The sequence below is a fragment of the Primulina tabacum genome, chromosome 6 (assembly GCF_025594145.1).
Source record: "Primulina tabacum isolate GXHZ01 chromosome 6, ASM2559414v2, whole genome shotgun sequence".
Taxonomy (NCBI): Eukaryota; Viridiplantae; Streptophyta; class Magnoliopsida; order Lamiales; family Gesneriaceae; genus Primulina; species Primulina tabacum.
In genome coordinates this window covers 5,384,494-5,402,983 of record NC_134555.1, presented here as the reverse complement: position 1 = coordinate 5,402,983, position 18,490 = coordinate 5,384,494, and the positions used below count along the sequence as shown (strand labels likewise).

Here is an 18,490-nt window from a genome sequence, read left to right as displayed (position 1 = left end):
TACCTGTCCTGTAGAGAAACCTTGATATCTCTGTAGACTAGGATTTTCTCTCATGATCCTTTGGACCATATTATGAGATATTGTTGTCTGGCTGAAAATCCCAGACAAATCTTCATGTGTTTCGTGTCGAAACACCTCGTCCTCAGTCAGATTCCTATTATGTTCCATCATATTCTCCCTGACTTAAGACCTCTTCTTCTTCATATATACTTTCATCCGAAGCAATGTCTTCGAATCTGTATACTTGAATAAGATCTTGGTAATAAACTGCTTTTTCAATATCTGGGGTTGGATCGAAGCGTTTAATACCTCTTTTTTCATTCTCTGGACAGTTGGTCGAGATATGACCTCTTGCTCCACATGTCCAGCAATTACAATCCTTGAAACTTTCATTGGCCCGAGTATGGGCTCTTCTGAAAGTTTTCTTCGTAGGTGTTCTTCCTGTGCTTCGAGATGTACTCGATGCTTGGGATGATATCCTACTCCTTGATGGTCCGCTTTTTTGTCCAGATTTATAAGATCTGGCTTTCTGTCTAGATCATACAGTTCTTGGTTTCCAAGAACTTCTTCCACTTTGTGCATAAGGATGAGTCCTAAAACTTTTCCTCTTATGCTTCTGTGGTTTACTTCCAATAATTGTTGGAAGATCATTTTCCTTACAATACAAAGGAGTTCTTTTGTTGATACCCCTTAAGCGTTTGTAATTCTTTTGTAATGCTGCCACGTGACACCATTCTGCCAATTTTCCTTTAAGGAAAGAGGCTCTTTGTGCCAACGTATCTGGATTTCCCGGTACGTATTCCCTTATGAGCATTTCTCTCCAAGGGCTTGGCATCTTTGCGAAGAAAAGCTGGAAAGCTATATCTTCTTCGACTCCTGAATTCCATCTATATTTAGTGAATAACATAATGTATTCATCCATTAAACATATATCGTGTAATTTAAGACTATACAGAGCTTGAGTATATTTCTTCCTCTTCTCTGTATCTTGACTGTTAAAATAGTCTACCCCTATAAATTGTGCTTTAAATAGGGTAGCCATTTTTCCAGCTATCTCGCTTAGAGATTCTCCGGCCAGGACTGACTCTTTCATTTCTAATGAAGTCATGTCCTAAGCAATCTTCATTGATCCCATAAGACTCATTTCTAAAAGTTTAATGAATCATTCTTTGTTGAGATCAAGTATTCCTGCTGCGATTCTCATAGCAGATGTCCAATCATCTATGAGATCTTCTCTGTTTTTGAAATCTAATACATCAAGGTTAAGCATAACCCCGTAAGGATGTATAGGATCTGAAACAGTCTTTCCATAGGGTGTTTGGTGCAAAGGAATTTGACTTCTCCTTGTCCTTGTACCCGCTGGGTGTGATCCTCCACCAGTATGGAAATCAGATTGAGATTCTCTCATGTTAACATTCTGAGATCACACACTTTCTCTTGGTGGTTCCTGAGTAGATGACCAGGTTATAGCAGGTATTTCACCTCCTACTGTGTTCATCTTTAGATCTACTACTTTGAGATTTGCGAAAGATTCCGCAAGCTCTTGTAGATCCTCTAGACCAATCATTTCTAAAGTTGTCATCAGATAAATTTCTTTTCTGAGACAGATTTAATTAGATTGATCATCTTTTTCTTCTTCAGTCAAAGGTTTTGACACCACTCTGGCCTTTCTTTGTTGATGTAACAAGGGTTCAGTACCGAATGAGGGTGGTAACCATCCTCCTGAAGTTCTTCTACTAGAACTTGGTCGTTGTTCTAATTTATGAATTCTTGTTTGAATATCCTTTAATATTCCAAGAATTTCTTCCTCTCGTTGAGGTACAAAATATAGCATGTTGCCATAATTTTGTACTGTTTTCTGGATTTGTCTAAGATCTAAAGAGAGCTTTAGATGAATCTAGTACTATCTCCAGAAACTTATTTGCTTGAATCATAAGTTTACATGAGAGTTTACCTGAGGGTGTCATAGCTTCCCTTTCTGCTTCTGATATCTAACAATAGTTAGATAAACTTGTGTATATTCCAAAATATTGGAATAGATCTTGTAAATTATTTTTCTCGAACCTAAGTTCGGATTCATAATTTTTTCGAAATTCTCATTCTTAAACATTTTAGTTTCTCTTGTAATAATAATTCTTGTGTTTGAAATAAATTAACCATGCTCTGATACCATTTTCGTGAAGCGCGGGGATCAATTAAAATAAAATAGGGAATAAGTGTAATTTTGGCATTTTTGAAAAACTTCTCTCTCCAGGGAGTTTAGAGCAAAACTTGTTTGGTTTGGGGGATTGAAAGTTAATTTACCCTTGAAAGAACTCGGATGCCGAAAATTATTATTTAAATCGCTTAAAATAAAATGTTTTGTTAAAAAATTCTCGCGAGGAAATTAATTAGAAAAAATCAACCAATGGAATTCCGATGGTTAATGATTGGGAAATAAATTCATAATCTCAATTGATGATTATTTATCCAATCTCATCCAAGAATGTTTGATTATTTATTAATTAATTCTTAAAACGATAAAAATATAATCTTACAATCTTTATCCTATATAAAAAAATGTAATTATTTATTCATCATCGTTTAGTCAAATATTTTAATAATTATAATTTATCTAATAATTATACCAAATGGCTTAGTAATTCTTGGATTTATGTTTAGTGAGCTAGCAATGAGGATCTGTAGCTCAGCAAAAATGACCTTGCTCTTGACAGGAAGGAAATAAGCCCAAAAGAAAAAACTGTGCTGCTTACAAGTTACTCAAATTTGTGTTAATAGGATTGAAAATCTCACTGTTAGTTCCAAATATTTACATATATTCCAAAAAACATGCCTTATCGCTTGGCCCGGTACAAATAAGCCAAGAAGAACAAGTGATAATACAAATTGACATGCTCCATAGGGGGAAACCAGGTGATGTTAGCTAGCAGATCAAAAAACACCTCGAGTACAAGTTCAACCTCCAAAACTCGCATAAATTTGTCACTGCGAATAATGTCCCCCAAGATGGAACTGAAGGTCTTGTATCTTTCTTCTTTACCTGAACAGTATTAACATTTCTAGGCCAAGATGTAGATGCATCGGTCACAATGATCCAATAGATGTACACAGACTTCTGAGTTTCAACCTAAGGGACGAGCAACTGCTCCAGCTTCCAACAGATTAGTGTTGGGTCAGCTACTAAAAAACGAGGCCCTCATTTGTTCCAAGAAATTAAAAGTGCAGACCATAGTGAATAACTCGAACAATTTCAGCATCTCAGCTGCATCAACTACATGTTTTACAACAAATCTACAATTCTTGTATGATAAAATCAGGTAGGATAACGCATACAAAAGATTCATGGTATAGGAGATGCATTCTTAGGGTATCGGGTAGACAATGGTGTTCGTTGGACAACTCTAGAGAAATCTGATTTTAACCTTTTGTTTGACAAGCCCTGCAAAGATCTGAAGATCAAAGACTCAAGAACATGGTACTAATTGTAGCCTACACACAAGTTAAAAGAAGCAAGCCATGAGATATGTTGGGCAAAAATGAAACATTTACATTTTACAAAGCCAATTAAAACAAGGTATACAAAATCCAGCATCGAAAACCATTTAAGATTTGAATAATAAATCTTGTAATACTAGATCTCTGGTTATTAACATTGCCAGAAGAGGACTCTGAATGGCCCATGATGCTCAACCAAGACTCATGATTGCAAGTCTTGCAAAACAGCAGTACTTTGGCGGATGATAGTGCCAGATCAATGTTGCAGAACTGGCAAACCAATCCACCACCTATATTTTCTCATTCCTTCATTTGGGTGTGGCGGTACACTATTTTATTTACGTATCCTCTACTCCTAAGTGTGACTTATCTCAGGAATCAAGACCCAACTGACTCCATGACAACATAAAAACACCAAACCATCAATCCTAGCCATCAATGATGCTGTTTTTGTTGTTGATTTCACTAATATGTAGCATCATCTATATTTTTTGCAAATGCATTCCATGAACTTCGAACAACATACGATAAAAGTACAAGACATGAAAGATTGGCGTTAAATAGAACTTGCAATTTTAGAAACATTTATGTCCAAATCTTCAAATTTTTCTTCTATTAATTCATTTCATTACCCCATTATAAAATGGGTCTCATATATATGTAATGGAAGATGCAAGTGCACCATGAACTAACAAGATCAAATTGTGATGGTTGAGCAGTGATCTAATATTTTAATCTCACTAATGGGATGAAGGTTTGTAGAAGAGGATAAAAACAGCAAGGATTTCAGTTAGAACTATTTTTCAGTGTTACGAGGAGAGAGAATTGTGGTAGTTCTACTCAAGGTTAGATTTGACTTCCACCAAAATTTACTTGCAATAGGAGAATTGCTCCAGGCATAACACCAATTTTATTTTTTTGACATGCATAGTCAAATTAAGTAGACAAACTGAAAGAAAGAAAAACTAAAAAGTAAAATCACTCACGCTGGAGAACCATGGTGTCTGTTAGGAAACTGACCAACCATGGAATTCAAGGCCTCAAGAGCCTTTTCAGCAGCCTGTGGTAAATGATTTTCAAAACTCACGACTCATATTTTGAAAAAGATGAGCAAGTTCAATGCTAAAATAGTTGGAAAGAAAAGAAACGCAATTTTGAACTGATAAGCGGTACCTGTGATTTAGCTTCATCCCATGTTCGACCAATTCCCTTTCCCATCAGCTGTCCATTGATTTCAACCTGAAGTACCAGAGAATGAAGAAAAGTAAATACCAAAGAAGATTTTTTTTTTCACATTCTTTTTTTTTGTCTGTTGAAGGAGTCCAGCAAGGACCAGATTTTAAAAGCTATCAATCGAAATATCAATTAACAACAGCAAAGAAGAAACAATAGTTTCCAAAATAAGAACGTTATCATATTGTGATGTCGAGTCCAAGACAAATCAAAAAACCCGAGGTTGAGAAACATCAGAATCATGAAGCCTAGGGAATCTCTAATACACATCTGAATTCTGAAGCATTTAAATCTTAGAGAGATGGAATTGAGACAATGACAGGACTCTCAAAAACTGAAATCACCAACAAACTGATTGACGGAAGTTACCAGATAAAATTCAGAATAGAATCTGAATCTTCGTGTGCAAGAGTGGGTATTTGTCCCAGCACGCAGTCCACATCTAAATTTTAAAGAATTGTGATTAAATACAATAAAGTGTAAATGTTCCTACCTGAGCATACACCTCGTTTTTTAGGCTAGGGTTAGCTGAAAATTGAGGTTGGGTTTGAAACGCTACACCAAGTCCTTCCTTCATGCACTAAAAATTAGGAACTATCAATGGAACGCAAGGGATAAAAACCTCACTTCTACCGTTTACAGCAGTAGACAAGAACCAACTTAAGTTTATGATACTCACTAATTCGTTAAGTGCAGCTATTGAACCCATTGACTTCTTGGAGTTCTCAACCCTTGCATCATGAATCCTTGGTGACGCTGTATGTTGAAAAAGGTACCAACTCCTCATGGTGTGACTAATATAAAAGCGAATTAACATCACAAAAGAACCACTGTATTAGGATTGGCAAACTTACCCTCGTTCCCAGTCGTGTAGCTGAACTCAGGTTCAAGATTTGACAAATATTTATCTGCAAAAAAATAATGCCAAAGTTTCTAAGCTAGGATTTCAAGAAATCCAACAGTTATATATGCACCAGTGAATAGGAATTATGACATGAGGAAAAAATAATGCTACAATGGCATCATATTTATAAATAGATAGCAGTCCACAGACCTCATTATATAAACTAGATCACCAAAAAATTTCATGCTACAATGGCATCATATTTAAATATCATTTAAATCAGTCACGCTACCCAAAGCATCACATCTTCAATAGTTATCAGACCTCATCATAACCTCATTACGTTATACAAACTAGAGCGATATCCAGGAACCAAAGGTAATTCAGCAATCTTGAACTTAATTTTAACCCAAAATCTGAAAATGGCAAGTATAATCAAAACAATTTCCTCTCTCAAGCATCAAGTTGCGATTCCCCAATGAACATTAGCACCAATATATGCCACACAGTTAACACATTTTGTTATGCTGAGAACCAAAAAAGTCCAAAGTTCACAATAAAGACTGCCTTATCCCCGGTGCTAATTAGCAGGTTTCCATAACATTGATTTCTGTACTGAAACTGCACATATAGAAAATAATATACTCCTTTCCGTTGTGCTCATCTTCCTTTGTGAGAGCCCAATAACTCATTTGAAGCCCAGCCCATTTAAATTTATTTTAAACCCCACCCATTTAATATAAGAGCGTATCAGTAGCCAAATAAAGAAAAGCTTTTCTCCATCCCTGCAACCCGTCGCCTTTACTCCTGTTTCTGCAGCCCTCACGCAGCGTCTTCAGCAGTCGAAAGAGTAGCGCAGTCCAGCAACCTTCTTCCTCAGTCTTAGAGTCTCTTTCCTGCAATGAATCAGAAGATTTCGAGCTCGATCGGCCCTGTTTCCAGCTCCTGTGCGTGCGAGCTTTGATCTGGTTTTTTGTAAGATTTTGGCTTCGATTCTTAGTTGTTCTTGGAGCATTAGTTTATATAAGTGAAGCCTTAAGTTTTTCCCTGTTGTCCAATTTGTTTTCTCAATGTGAACAGTAATTCCGACGACCTTTCCGGCGAGCCACCTCCGCGAGACTGCCCTTGTGCGTTTAAGCTTTAATTCCTGAGGTATTAAGCTTGAAATTCCAGATTTTAAATGGGTCTATAGGCTGCCGAGAATTCAATTTTTAACCACTCCGATTTAATTTGTTTTAGTCGTTGGAAATGCATTATATTGGGGTATATAACAAATTTATATTGTAGGTTATATCGTTGGACGAGTTTAAGATTTTCAGAAAATCCTTGAGAAATTATTGTGGTATTGTAAGATGAGGTACGCTCAAACCTATATTATTATGACGTCTATATCGACGTGTAAGAATATTCAGTAGATGTTGTTTGCTATTATGTGTCTTGAATGTTTTATCTGATGCGTTCATGCATTAATTATTTTGGATAGCATATTAAGCCTCGACTCTTTTGACGACGATTTATGTTGATTTTGTTCAGATATACTGAGTTATCAGAGGGACGAGTGGGATAGGATTAGCCACATTCTCAGATGACAAGCTAGGGATGAGCGACTTAGCTAACCGCATTCCCGATGCAACGTGCATGGAGGAGCGGCGATTTGATGCTGCATTTTTGGCACGGGTGGCCAATGTTACTGTTGTTGATGCTATTTGTCTGGACTCCGTTTGGTATTCGTATTTCTATTGTTACCATACATGCATCACATAACATTGCATTTTACTTGATATTATTACATGTCATTATTTATGTCATTATTTTATTGGATTGTCGTACTGGGGTTATATATATATATTATACTAGTTTGATATTTTTGCTAGGGAGATGCCATGTGTAGCTGTATTGTGATGTTTTATATTGTTTTGGATTGTTTGTGATGTATTGTGTCTAATCCTGACCAGTGCAGTTGTAGGATATTGGTTTGTTTGATTGTGAATTTTATGTTATTTTCAAGCGTATATTGTTGTTGTGTTTTCAGAAATTTTTGGGATGTCTTATTTACAAAGAGGTCATGCCAAAATTTTGTGCAGGCCCAAATGAACATTTTAAATTCGTTTTCGTTGTTTACATTAATTAATCATTGTTGTTTGGTAATCAAAAATAAAAATTAGAAGCACGGGCCCTCACATAACAACAAATTCAAAGAAAGATGACTAAAATGAAAAATATATGTAGTTAATTGAAGATTGCTGCTAGAAGGAAAAACTTAAAGAAGAAGGAAAAACTTAAAGAACATTTTGTACAAAAGGATTTGATTATAGCATGAGTCCTTTAGTGGAACAATAGAAATGCAGCATGTGTCTATGGAAATTACATCTGTTCCTTCCCATTAGATGTTCATCTAGCCTCGGAACGTGGAAAAAAACATTCTATACAAGAAGCAGTGAAGGGTTTTCTCCATTAAAAATCAAATGGAGTTGGGATTCGGCGCCTCAAAGAGTTGGCGAAGGCTTTTCTCAATTAATTTTGGGTTCAATTCAGCACAGAAACTCATTATGGGCTAACTTTATGTGGAATAAGTATTGACATTCGTGCTCCCCAATGGGCGCTCCTAGCAGAGAGGGTATCTCTCCTACTTGGCATCGGCTTCTTCAGATACAGGCTATAGCTGAAGCACGGATAAGCTGGGGTTCTGGGCCATTATTATCAGCTTCTAAGATGATATTTGGCTAATGTCAGGACTCCTATCCAGTGTGCACAGTGACTGGTCCTAGGGGTGTTGGGTTATTTTCTTTTGGGTCAATAGTTGATGGCATGTGGAGAAACTCCTTCAGGTTCTTCCCCCTAACTTTATCGTTCCGATTCTGGAATTTTTGCCTAATAAACTTAAATGAAAAATAGTTCTAATGGGGCCTTATCGACCAGATTGGCATGGCAGCTTATTCGCTCTTCGAAAGAGGTAAATCCAATCTAAACCCCTTGTTGGACTTACTTTCCAACCGTTTCCTTCTTCTGTTGGAGGTACCTAGCCAGGAGTATTCCAGTTGATGACATCAGTAAAGATCAGGGAATTCAGTTTGTGCCTAAATGTCGATGTTGTAACCACGAGGAAACAATAGATCATCTCTTATGCTCTAGATATTGCTATGAAGGTATGATGCACACATTTCGCCCGTTTCTTTGGTGCTTCTCACTTTGACAGGTTGAAGGGTTAGAAGCTTGGACAAGGATAGCGGCAAAAGGGGCACATCAAGGAGGGCCTTCTCTTTTTTATTTTATGGTTTATCTGGGTAGCCCGCAACAACTCCAAGCACCACGATGTTAAGTGCCTTATTTCTAGGATTACTCGAGCAATCTCATCTCATAGCTATCTTTGTGATGATGTGGGGCTGAATAAATATGCACATCGGACAGGATTATCAAACTGTCAGATTGGTGTATCTTGCTCAATATGGAAAGAATTACTCGCGTGAATGTGATTGAATGGATCAAACCAAAATTTGGCTCCATTAAACTTAATACGGATCTTCTGTTGGTGGTATCATATAAGCACAAAGAGAGCACCATCTGCGCATTTCAAGATTACACAAGTCTATCAAAATCAAGGCTGAAGTAATGGCCATTAATACAGATTGGAACTTTTCCAACAATACCATTAATTCCCTCTTTATCTTGAATCAGACTCACTGGTTTCATTGCACATCATAGAATCAGATCATTTGGCTTGGAATTAATTCACATTTTTTAACTAGAATTTTATCCATTCTCCTAGCATGTTCATCTCTCAAATTATTAGGAAGGAAATGTCGTTGATGCCTTGAAATGTTGTTGATGCCTTAGCAAATGCGACCTAGAAGAAAGACAGGTTTAATTACTTTTAGAGAATAGGCTTTCTGGCCACATTAGAGGTTTCTGCAGGCTCTTTTAGATGGGGTGTCCATACTTACGTACTTCTTCTAGGGTTGTTTAGTAATATTTGGTTGTATCCACCTCATGCACCTTGTAGTTCTGTTTGATTTGTTTCTTAGTCATTTTGAGTTTTTGGTATAGTTCGCCCTATTTACGTCGTTCTCTTTCATTCAATAAATATCGAATTGCTTTAAAAAAAGTTCAAAGAGTTATAAGACTTTTCCGAAGGAAAAAAAAGTCAAGTGCATAACCCTTAAGTGAAATATCATATCCTCAAACTAATCTCAAGAGGTTTCCTTCACTATTGAGCTTGGAGACAGAATAGAAAAAGGTTGAGCAGGAACTTTCTTTTGAGCATCAGACCTTGTAATGTTTTTACTCGCAAGGTTCAAGCAATTACGCAAAGTAAATGAAATCTTCCAAGTAAAAAAGAATTCTGGCTAACTGGATATACATATAAAAATGTAATATACAGCAACCATTTCATGTCAATTATAAAGAGGCCTGCATTGATTCATTACCAGCCAAGTTCATAAGAGATACTTCGGTAGCCTGACGTTGTGCTTCCCTTCTTGTTCTGCCAATTCCTTCACCAATTTTCTGCCCTGCAAACAAAACCTGCAGAAAACCACATAACATTCATCTCATGGATCACCCAAAGATTCCAAAATAAGTAATCAGCACCAGGTGTCAGTGATATAATATAAGATCAATTTGCAAGAAAGAGTGGTAGAAACAAGAAAATAACATAAATGTCAATCTTAATTGTTATTACTCGATTATTACTTCTGTTTACATAAGGTGAACACTAACTGCAAATGCCGGAGGGAAACCCACCTCCACAGCGAATTGCAGTTCTAAGTTCGGTGATAGAGCTTGATTGAACTCGACCTACAGGAATGTGAGACAAACCAATCACAAAGTTAGACAACTAAACTGAAGTAACCAACACAAAATGAATCAACTAGATATCATCATACCTTTGTTCCACACTTCAATGCAATGTTCTGCAAAGCTCCAGTAGACGTTTCAGGGTAGGGGTCAATCTGTCCTGCTTCAAGATCTAGATCTTTGTTTACTAAAGCTGGTTGAGGCCTTCGAGGACCACCATCATCTTGTAAAAAACATGCATCTCAGCATAACTTCTAAACATAGTTGGCATGGTACTAAGTTTGAAGCATCCTATCAGATGCTAACAAAAATATAGTAAATTTTATAGACATAAATATTTGACTTACTTAGAATACATTAGTAGACATTAATAACATGCTTCAACAAGATCTTCTAAACTGGAAAAACTTCAAGTGACATCAAAATCATCCAAATATTTCCTCTCCCCGCTTTCTCCTTATTAAGGGGAATAAGTACGTGGGATCTTTAATGACGCGTGAAGCATGCACATTGCACAATATGATTTTATTAGCTCACATTGAATAAATATAGCATTTATAATCTCGGTAATTTTCTGTTGTAAATTGGAGAATTTTTTTAAAAAAATGACCTTAACAATTTTATCAGCAAGATTCTAGACAGAATAATTGCAACAGTTTAATTATTGATAGGTGCTTCCATATCAATAGTATATATTTTTCAGCACTCCTGCAACTTTAAGAAATGAAAGTTCACATTCCCATATAAATTTATTTTGCATGGTATCGCAGAGGGTTCTAAGCTCAAAATATTTCATATGGAATCCTTTTTGACATTTCAACAGTAGGTTTAGGTACTTATTTTTTAGCGTCCATCACCAAATGTCTCACAAAAGTGCAAAGGAAGAAGATATTAAATTGCAGACCATTCTATCCTGTTTCGCCCTACGTGTGACGGGGAGACATCTAAAAACAAAATTATTTTTGGAAATCCTACTGAAAGAAATAAATATTCACCCGCTTGAGAAAGCCTATTGAAACAAATGTAATATAAGCAATCTCTTGAGACTTGCTGATGTGAATGAGAGATTTCTTCATAAAGAATGTTATAGCAATTCGCTTGGTAGGATTATAGACAAGGGATTCCGCTACCCAATCACTCTCTCTCTCTTTCCACGGTTATATTTCTCTCATTCGCGTGATCTATGGTATGCAGACTTCTACTCAATCAATCTCTCCCTCTCTCACTCTCTGTGTGTGTGTGTGTGAGCGTGTGTGTGGACACTCGCAGTAACTTTCCCAGACCGATAGTTCTCATGGCACGAGATGTTTCCGAGTACGCAAAAGCTTTCCACATGGTAAAGCAGTAAAAATGGATAATTTTCTAGCCATATGTAGCTGGTGATACTTTTTCTTTTCAACCTTTCTTCCAATAATTGCTACTTTTAAAGAGAATGGAGAAATGTGCAGGCTGAGCCAAAAGGGGAAAAAAGCATGGATATTAAAATTCAACTCAAATACAAGCTATCCATGAAGGCAATTACATGAAAATAGATTCATCATCACGCTTAAAAATATATCATGAAAAGATTAAGTTCATCTTTCTAAGCCATTTGAGCTTTTGCCCAAGTCTAGCAAACTAGATAAATTTCTGGGAAAAATGTAAAAAGTCCGGAGATTCCAGCACATTAGCGCAACCACATCTATGGTGATATGGAAAATGAGGAAATTATCAATTACCAGAAAAGGAATGAAAACCAGGCAGCTGTTGGTTTAACCTTAACAGGTCTTCCCTGGGAAGCACCTGTATATAACCCTTTGTTATATATCAGGAAACTCACATTAAAGTCATATCAATTTCATCTTATTTTTCAATTGATACTGATTAATTACCTCCTTGGACAACCTTTGGTTTTCAAGAGCTCTACCAGGTGGAATAGAGGGCTCCACTTTGTGTAGAAATGGAGGATGATGAACCCGATGGTGGTCAATAGGAAGAGACTCTGCATTCATAGGAAACTCCTTATTTGGCGCCACTTGGTTAAGGTGTCCTGGGCTTATCTCCTCTTCAACTGGAAACCAACCACGTGGTTGAACTGCTGGAACAGAGACTGGCATGGGAGGTCGGGCAGGAAACTGAGATTCAGATGGAGTGTGGCCTCTCATGTCTTGACCATGTTGCAAAATGAGCAGCCTCCTCCTTGTATCGGGATCTAATTCAGACTCCGGTACCTCACCCTCTTCCGTTACAGGAGCAATGTGAAAAGTCGATTCTGCTTGCCCAAGTTGAGTTAATGGTGGTTTAAGCAAAGAGATCACTTGAGATGATTGCTGATTGGTAAAAGGCACTGGCAGCCCTTGAATTGTTGATGGAGGAACTGAAAAAGAAGTAGATGATACTGTGTACTGGAGTGCTGGAGGAATTCTTGGATCCAAATTCTTTGTCAGCGGTGGACCAGTTGAAGAAGCAGAAATTGCCTCCTGATTATTTTAGATAATCAGCACAAATTTAGAAGACAGCACAAATATAGTAGAAGAACAGAAGAAATTTATTAGAACAAGACATTACACCTTTAGCCTCCTTTCCACCTCAGTACCAGCCATTCCATCAAAAACATGCAAGTCCTTGTTTCCATTAGAGGTTGAAGGATCATCCTTAGCAATGAAAGAAATCCAACGGAATAACTTAATTTTGAAATTCTTGGATGAAAAGGAAATGGTTTTCAATTAAGATTGCTGTGAGCTCATTATCTCGATTACAGATACACAAAATCCTCGCATAACAATATCACTGGCCAAAATAAATGAGGCAAAAACCTAATTTTACTTGCCTCTGAAATCAAGTAGTTGCTCACATCAGGTGGGAAAGCCACATTTTTAATATCATCTTCAAATGCAACTTCAGCAATTTGTTGCAAGAGACGATCATCAAATTCTCTGCATCAAATATGTTTCATTAAGCCCAATCCTTAAAGAAGCAGTCATGAACAAATCTTGACAGACTAAATAATGAGCTGTGAATTTATTCCTATATGAACTTACTTGAAGAATCCACCTCTAACATTGCAGGCCACATTTCTTGCAACGCAAAGAACAGGTACGGTGTTGTTGGCCTGAGAAACATAATTTTGAACTTTTTAGCAACAAACATTTTAGAGTTCAAGGTGGAAGGGTGTTGGTGGAAGTAAAATTACTTCAGCTTGAGGAGCATAATACGGAGCAAATGCAGGAACTATATGCACTCGAGGCTGATCTTTCTCATCCCACACTTTTAAACGGTCATCAATCACCAATGCCATCTTAGGATGACAACTTCCATCTTGAAAAACATTAAATAGTGATTTCCTAGAACCTGTTAAAAAAATTGACATATCCATGCAATCAAAGACAATCCCCAGTAGTAGCAATTAAAAGCTAAAAAAAGAAGTTTATCAAAGTTACCAGATTTGACGCAAGCAATTCGATCCAAGAGCTCATTAGAGTTTATCAAATTTGACTCTGGGTCAAGAAGCCTCCACATTTCTAATGCGTAATCTCTTTCAGCCATAGTACAAACAAAAACCTCGAAGCGCTTTCGACCTCTAGCAGTCAAATAGCTTCTAAGATCCTCCCAAGCAGGTCTTAATCTCACGAGAACGCTGGTATCTCGAATCTGTTGGAGTACAAAAAATCCTCAATCTTGAAAGGATTAGAACTTAGATTAGAACGTAAAACGAACAATCATCAATGACCAAAAAGGTGGTGAATGTGGAACAGTTGCACAAGAAGAGCTATAGCATGTAATATAGCTACCTAAACAGCCATATAAATGCGTTATTATTTATTTATTTGCTAGCGTCGCACAATATAACTATATATAAAAAATATTGGTTATTACAATATTAGCGAGAAGGGATACTAACTAATCCACAAATTGATAATTTTTTATTATGTAGAGGAAACTCACGATTCAATGAAGATACTTCAATTGTCTGTAAATTTGTGTATATATTATAAACTTAATCAATTAAATATGAATTCATCTATTAACATATTGGAGAATCATCAGAAATTTTTACCAACAAAAATAATAGAGGGACCAAAACGAAAAGTAAATTTTTTTATATTTCTTGCTATGAAAAAGGATAAGATATAAATAACAAAATATACAAGCCGATAATTCAATTTAAAATATTCACATGTGTCGCTTTGGAGCCCCTGAAACCTAGGGAAGTACTATCAATTTATGATTCAATGAGCACATTAAATCAACTAGTAATCCATGTATATATTATTATTTAATCGATTAAATATGGCATTGTCCATTAATATATTGGAAACCACAGAAATACTTGCCAAATAGGCAAAATAATAGAGAGGAAGGAAGAAAATTATATAATTTGATATTCTTGATACCCAAAGAGTAAGAGACCATACAAGACGATAATTCAATTTAAAATCTTAATACGCATAGTTTTGGAGCTCTTGAAGTATCGACAACACTAACACTAACATAACATTTTATTATATTTTGAGAAGTCAACTTTGTAACCATAAAAAAATTTAGAAATAGACTAAATTATAACACTTAAATTTCAAGAAAAAACAACTAAGATAATTCATAGTATAAGAAAATGTGAAAATGAATTATTTTTGTAATATTTGAAATTTATTAATTTATGATTCGAACAGTGTCATAAACTTATATAAGATTTTTCCGAAAAGCATTATTTAATTGTAAACCAAATGGTCATTGAGAGAAAACTATTATATATAGAAGTTATTATATAACTGAATATTAATCAATGGAAATTATAATGTAAGCAAACCACAATGAAACAAAAATAAATTCAAGCCAGAAGTATTAGATAAGAGGACTCACAAACTCAAAGTTAAATGACAAATGCTAGAGGAACAGATGGTATAAATACCAGTGGATTAATGCGAGTCAGAACGATGCTCTTTTCTGGTAGTCGTATAATTGGACGAAGAATAGGCTCGTGATTGTCTGATAATGCTGGAACCACTTCAGACTGTGATTTGATAACCTTCCCATTATCAATCACCTGATCACTTTCTGCATATTGCTTCAAAATATTTTTATCATCCTGATAACGTTTGACCTCCGCAACCATGCTAGAAACACGGTGTGGATCAGACTCGGAGCTTATTTTTCTCTGCAATGCCTCTATTCTGTCCTCAAAAGAACGCATTGTGTTTGCAACTATGAGAGTTTCATCAAGATCAAACACAATGGCAAGACATCTAAGATTCAGCATGACAAGACAAGAACTGTAAAGTCCAGGAGCAACATTGAACCCCCAAAAACAAGGGCCCTGCCCTTCATACTTCCTAGAATGCATCGCAACTAAATGAATTTCCCCTCCTCCAATTGACATTACAGCAGTCTGCAAAACAAAAAACGTGATTAGACAATGAATGTGGATTCAATATCAGCGAGTGCCAGTTACTTCCAAGATGCAAACAAGAAGTTATCTTCTAATGAAAATTCAGATGCACTACTGCATCGACAAAAATGATTGTGACGAGATTTTTATGGCAATACAAAGATGCATCCTTGTGCTGAAGCACATAGGAATAAATACGATACAAGATTAATGACGCGCTATAAATAAGCATTTCAGAACAGAGACCACTGAACAATCCGTATAAATTATATCAAATCCATAATATCCTTCATTTGCAAAGTTAGTTCAAAGAAAGAACAAATATTGCAATCCGTAATTAAGAAGAGAAATTTGCAAATGCTTTTAAGAAAACATGAGGATTGCTAACAAACCTCCCGTGTTCGTCCAAGAATCAAAAGTTCAACGGGCCATTGAAACTTAAAACTTGAAACCATCACAAGGATTTTAGACATTGCTCTTTGACTCAAAGACGGTGAAAAACAGTATTGGGAAAATAATTGTTGTCGTGAATTAGAGTAAATTATCAAGGATGATCAGTTCAATTTTCAAAATCTACTGAGTAAACTAAAATTGTAAACGCGTAGATATAAGCTGTTCATAAATTTTCAGGTTGAATCCTACGAGGGAAGTCAGTAGCAGGTCACGGTAATCATTCAGATAAAAAGTCCAAATATCAATATTCGAGTCAGAATTTTTGGAGGTCTTTCTTTATTCATCAGTGGAAATCGAAATGGTTTTGAGGTAAGGTCAGTTTACCAGAACCAGAGTCTCTTATTGATAATATGAAACTTATTTTCTACTAATCGGTATCTTCTTCCCTGAGCGACTCCTTTGGTTAATAAATTAAATAAATCAGAATTTACTCCAATCAGTAAATCAACTGATAGGATTAGGGTTTCTTGTGATGGAAACAGAATTCAGACTTTTGATAACTGAATCAATCGAGGGTTTCTACAGATTAAGAAAGTGATTGGGAAACTGTTGGTTGGCAACACCAGTGTCAATACCTTGTTATCTCTGAGGCAAGTGGCATGCAATACAGAAAGCGGCGATTCTTGAGACTTAAAGGAAGATTCCAATTTGAAGCATGTTCCAGTTGCGGATACAGTGTGAAGCACGGCGAGTGGCGGGCACCTCTCACTGGGTTGTGAATAGTGCGATATCCGAATTTCCCTAAAGTCCTCCCCAAATACAATACCATTTTGAGGGTGCAACTCCACTTCTCCCAGCACCGTGTCTCCTTCATACACCGTCACCAATTTACAATACATTTTCACGCAATCAAAATGAGTTTAAAAAATAACTGAAATTTCGTTTCCGAGTAATGCCCTTGGAGATAAAATCAGTATTCGGGTAAACCAATCGTCCATAAAATCGGCTCTAATGCCCAAAAGATTTCACTTTTTGTTGAAGTGGGAAGTTCATCGGTTCAATTTGTTCAGATTCACTGGTCGCTTTGTGGATGAATCAAATCGGAAATAAAAGAAGTTTGTGTCACAGATTAGAGGTTTCTTAAATCAAGATTGATTATGTTGGTCGAATTCTTGAATTTTCTTCACGCAATGGGTCTGTATCTTAGATTTTGAGAACAAGGGTCAAAGCAAAAAAGTGATGAATTTGTACTGGCAGAGAAGTGTGACGACGGAAAGAAACCCTAGATCCGGAAACTCCAAGTCTCGAATCGTCTTTTTTTTCTTTTTTCTTTTTTCTTTTTTTCCCTTGTCGTGTGCATTACACGTTATTTTGTACGTTTATGGAATACGGTACAGTGTACTTATCATGTGATTACGTTAATAATCCAATATTAATAAAAAAAATTAATTTTAGCATTCGAACTCGAATATTCAATACCAAACTCAAAAATTAAAATTTTTATTCGACTTCTGCACTTTGAACTATTGTTCGAATAATAAGATTCAAAAGCTCGAAAAATTATATATGTAATAATATTATATTAATAAAATATTAAAGTTCGCAAAATGTTTTTAAACTATCGAACAAAATAATTTTAGCTCGAATTCATCTAAAAAAAATTCGAACATATTCAAGCTCGATAAATTCGAATATGAATCATTTTGATCAATAAAAATATAATTAAAATTTATTTAATTAAATTACTAGGAAACATCATTTGTCATTTACTTTCTAAAAGTAACTATTAGAATATTCATTTATGAATTTGAGTTTTTAAAATACGCCTGCTCTATGTTCTAATACAGTTTTCATGTATTCGCTACATGTAATGTTGTATTTGTCTTTAATATCAATTTAACATCAACACAAGGAGTGATGTCTTCAAGGGAAAAGAAAAAACTAACTGTTGACAAAATAACTTTTGTAACCAATATTTGTGAAGAAAAATAATGAGTAAATCTCTTGTAAGACGGTCTCACGAATCTTTATCTGTGAGACGGATCAATCCTATCGATATTCACAATAAAAAGTAATACTCTTAGCATAAAAAAATATTTTTTATGGATGACTCAAATAAGATATCTGTCTCGCAAAATACGATCCGTGAGACCATCTCACACAAATTTTGCCAAAATAATTTAACATGTTACTTGTCATGCATTTGTTGTAGTGACCTTTTATTTTAAGACCATTATACCCTTCTTTGGTTACCAATATTGTTGTGGATATCCTAATATCATTGCTACATAATTACAACTGAGTGACATTTTGCATTCTATGCTCATTCCCATTTGTTCGTATCATTATTCACTTTGTTTAGAAAA

General features: G+C 35.7%; 1 protein-coding gene across 5 annotated transcripts; it reads right to left on the bottom strand.

Annotated features, from left to right (window-relative positions):
- Nucleotides 1–2,765: 2,765 nt before the first annotated feature.
- On the bottom strand, nucleotides 2,766–17,473 carry LOC142548954 (RNA polymerase II C-terminal domain phosphatase-like 1). Of its 5 annotated transcripts, XM_075657621.1 has the most exons (19): nucleotides 16,760–17,473; nucleotides 15,255–15,731; nucleotides 13,786–13,996; nucleotides 13,539–13,696; nucleotides 13,387–13,457; nucleotides 13,176–13,281; nucleotides 12,916–12,999; nucleotides 12,238–12,825; nucleotides 12,085–12,148; nucleotides 10,456–10,589; nucleotides 10,313–10,366; nucleotides 9,997–10,093; nucleotides 5,583–5,636; nucleotides 5,408–5,484; nucleotides 5,222–5,308; nucleotides 4,669–4,734; nucleotides 4,482–4,555; nucleotides 3,334–3,449; nucleotides 2,766–3,262 (listed from the first exon to the last, which is right to left on the bottom strand). In XM_075657621.1, exons 1-18 carry the CDS (start codon nucleotides 17,021–17,023, stop codon nucleotides 3,341–3,343), a joined length of 2,775 nt encoding a protein of 924 aa, XP_075513736.1. In that variant the 5' UTR covers nucleotides 17,024–17,473; the 3' UTR covers nucleotides 2,766–3,262; nucleotides 3,334–3,340. The 5 variants fall into 5 exon arrangements, 4 of the variants coding, with proteins under 4 accessions (XP_075513736.1, XP_075513735.1, XP_075513737.1 ...); XM_075657620.1 differs by lacking the exon at nucleotides 2,766–3,262 and having other exon boundaries at nucleotides 3,279–3,449; XM_075657622.1 differs by lacking the exon at nucleotides 2,766–3,262 and having other exon boundaries at nucleotides 3,279–3,449; nucleotides 5,222–5,299.
- Between the last annotated feature and the right edge of the window lie 1,017 nt (nucleotides 17,474–18,490).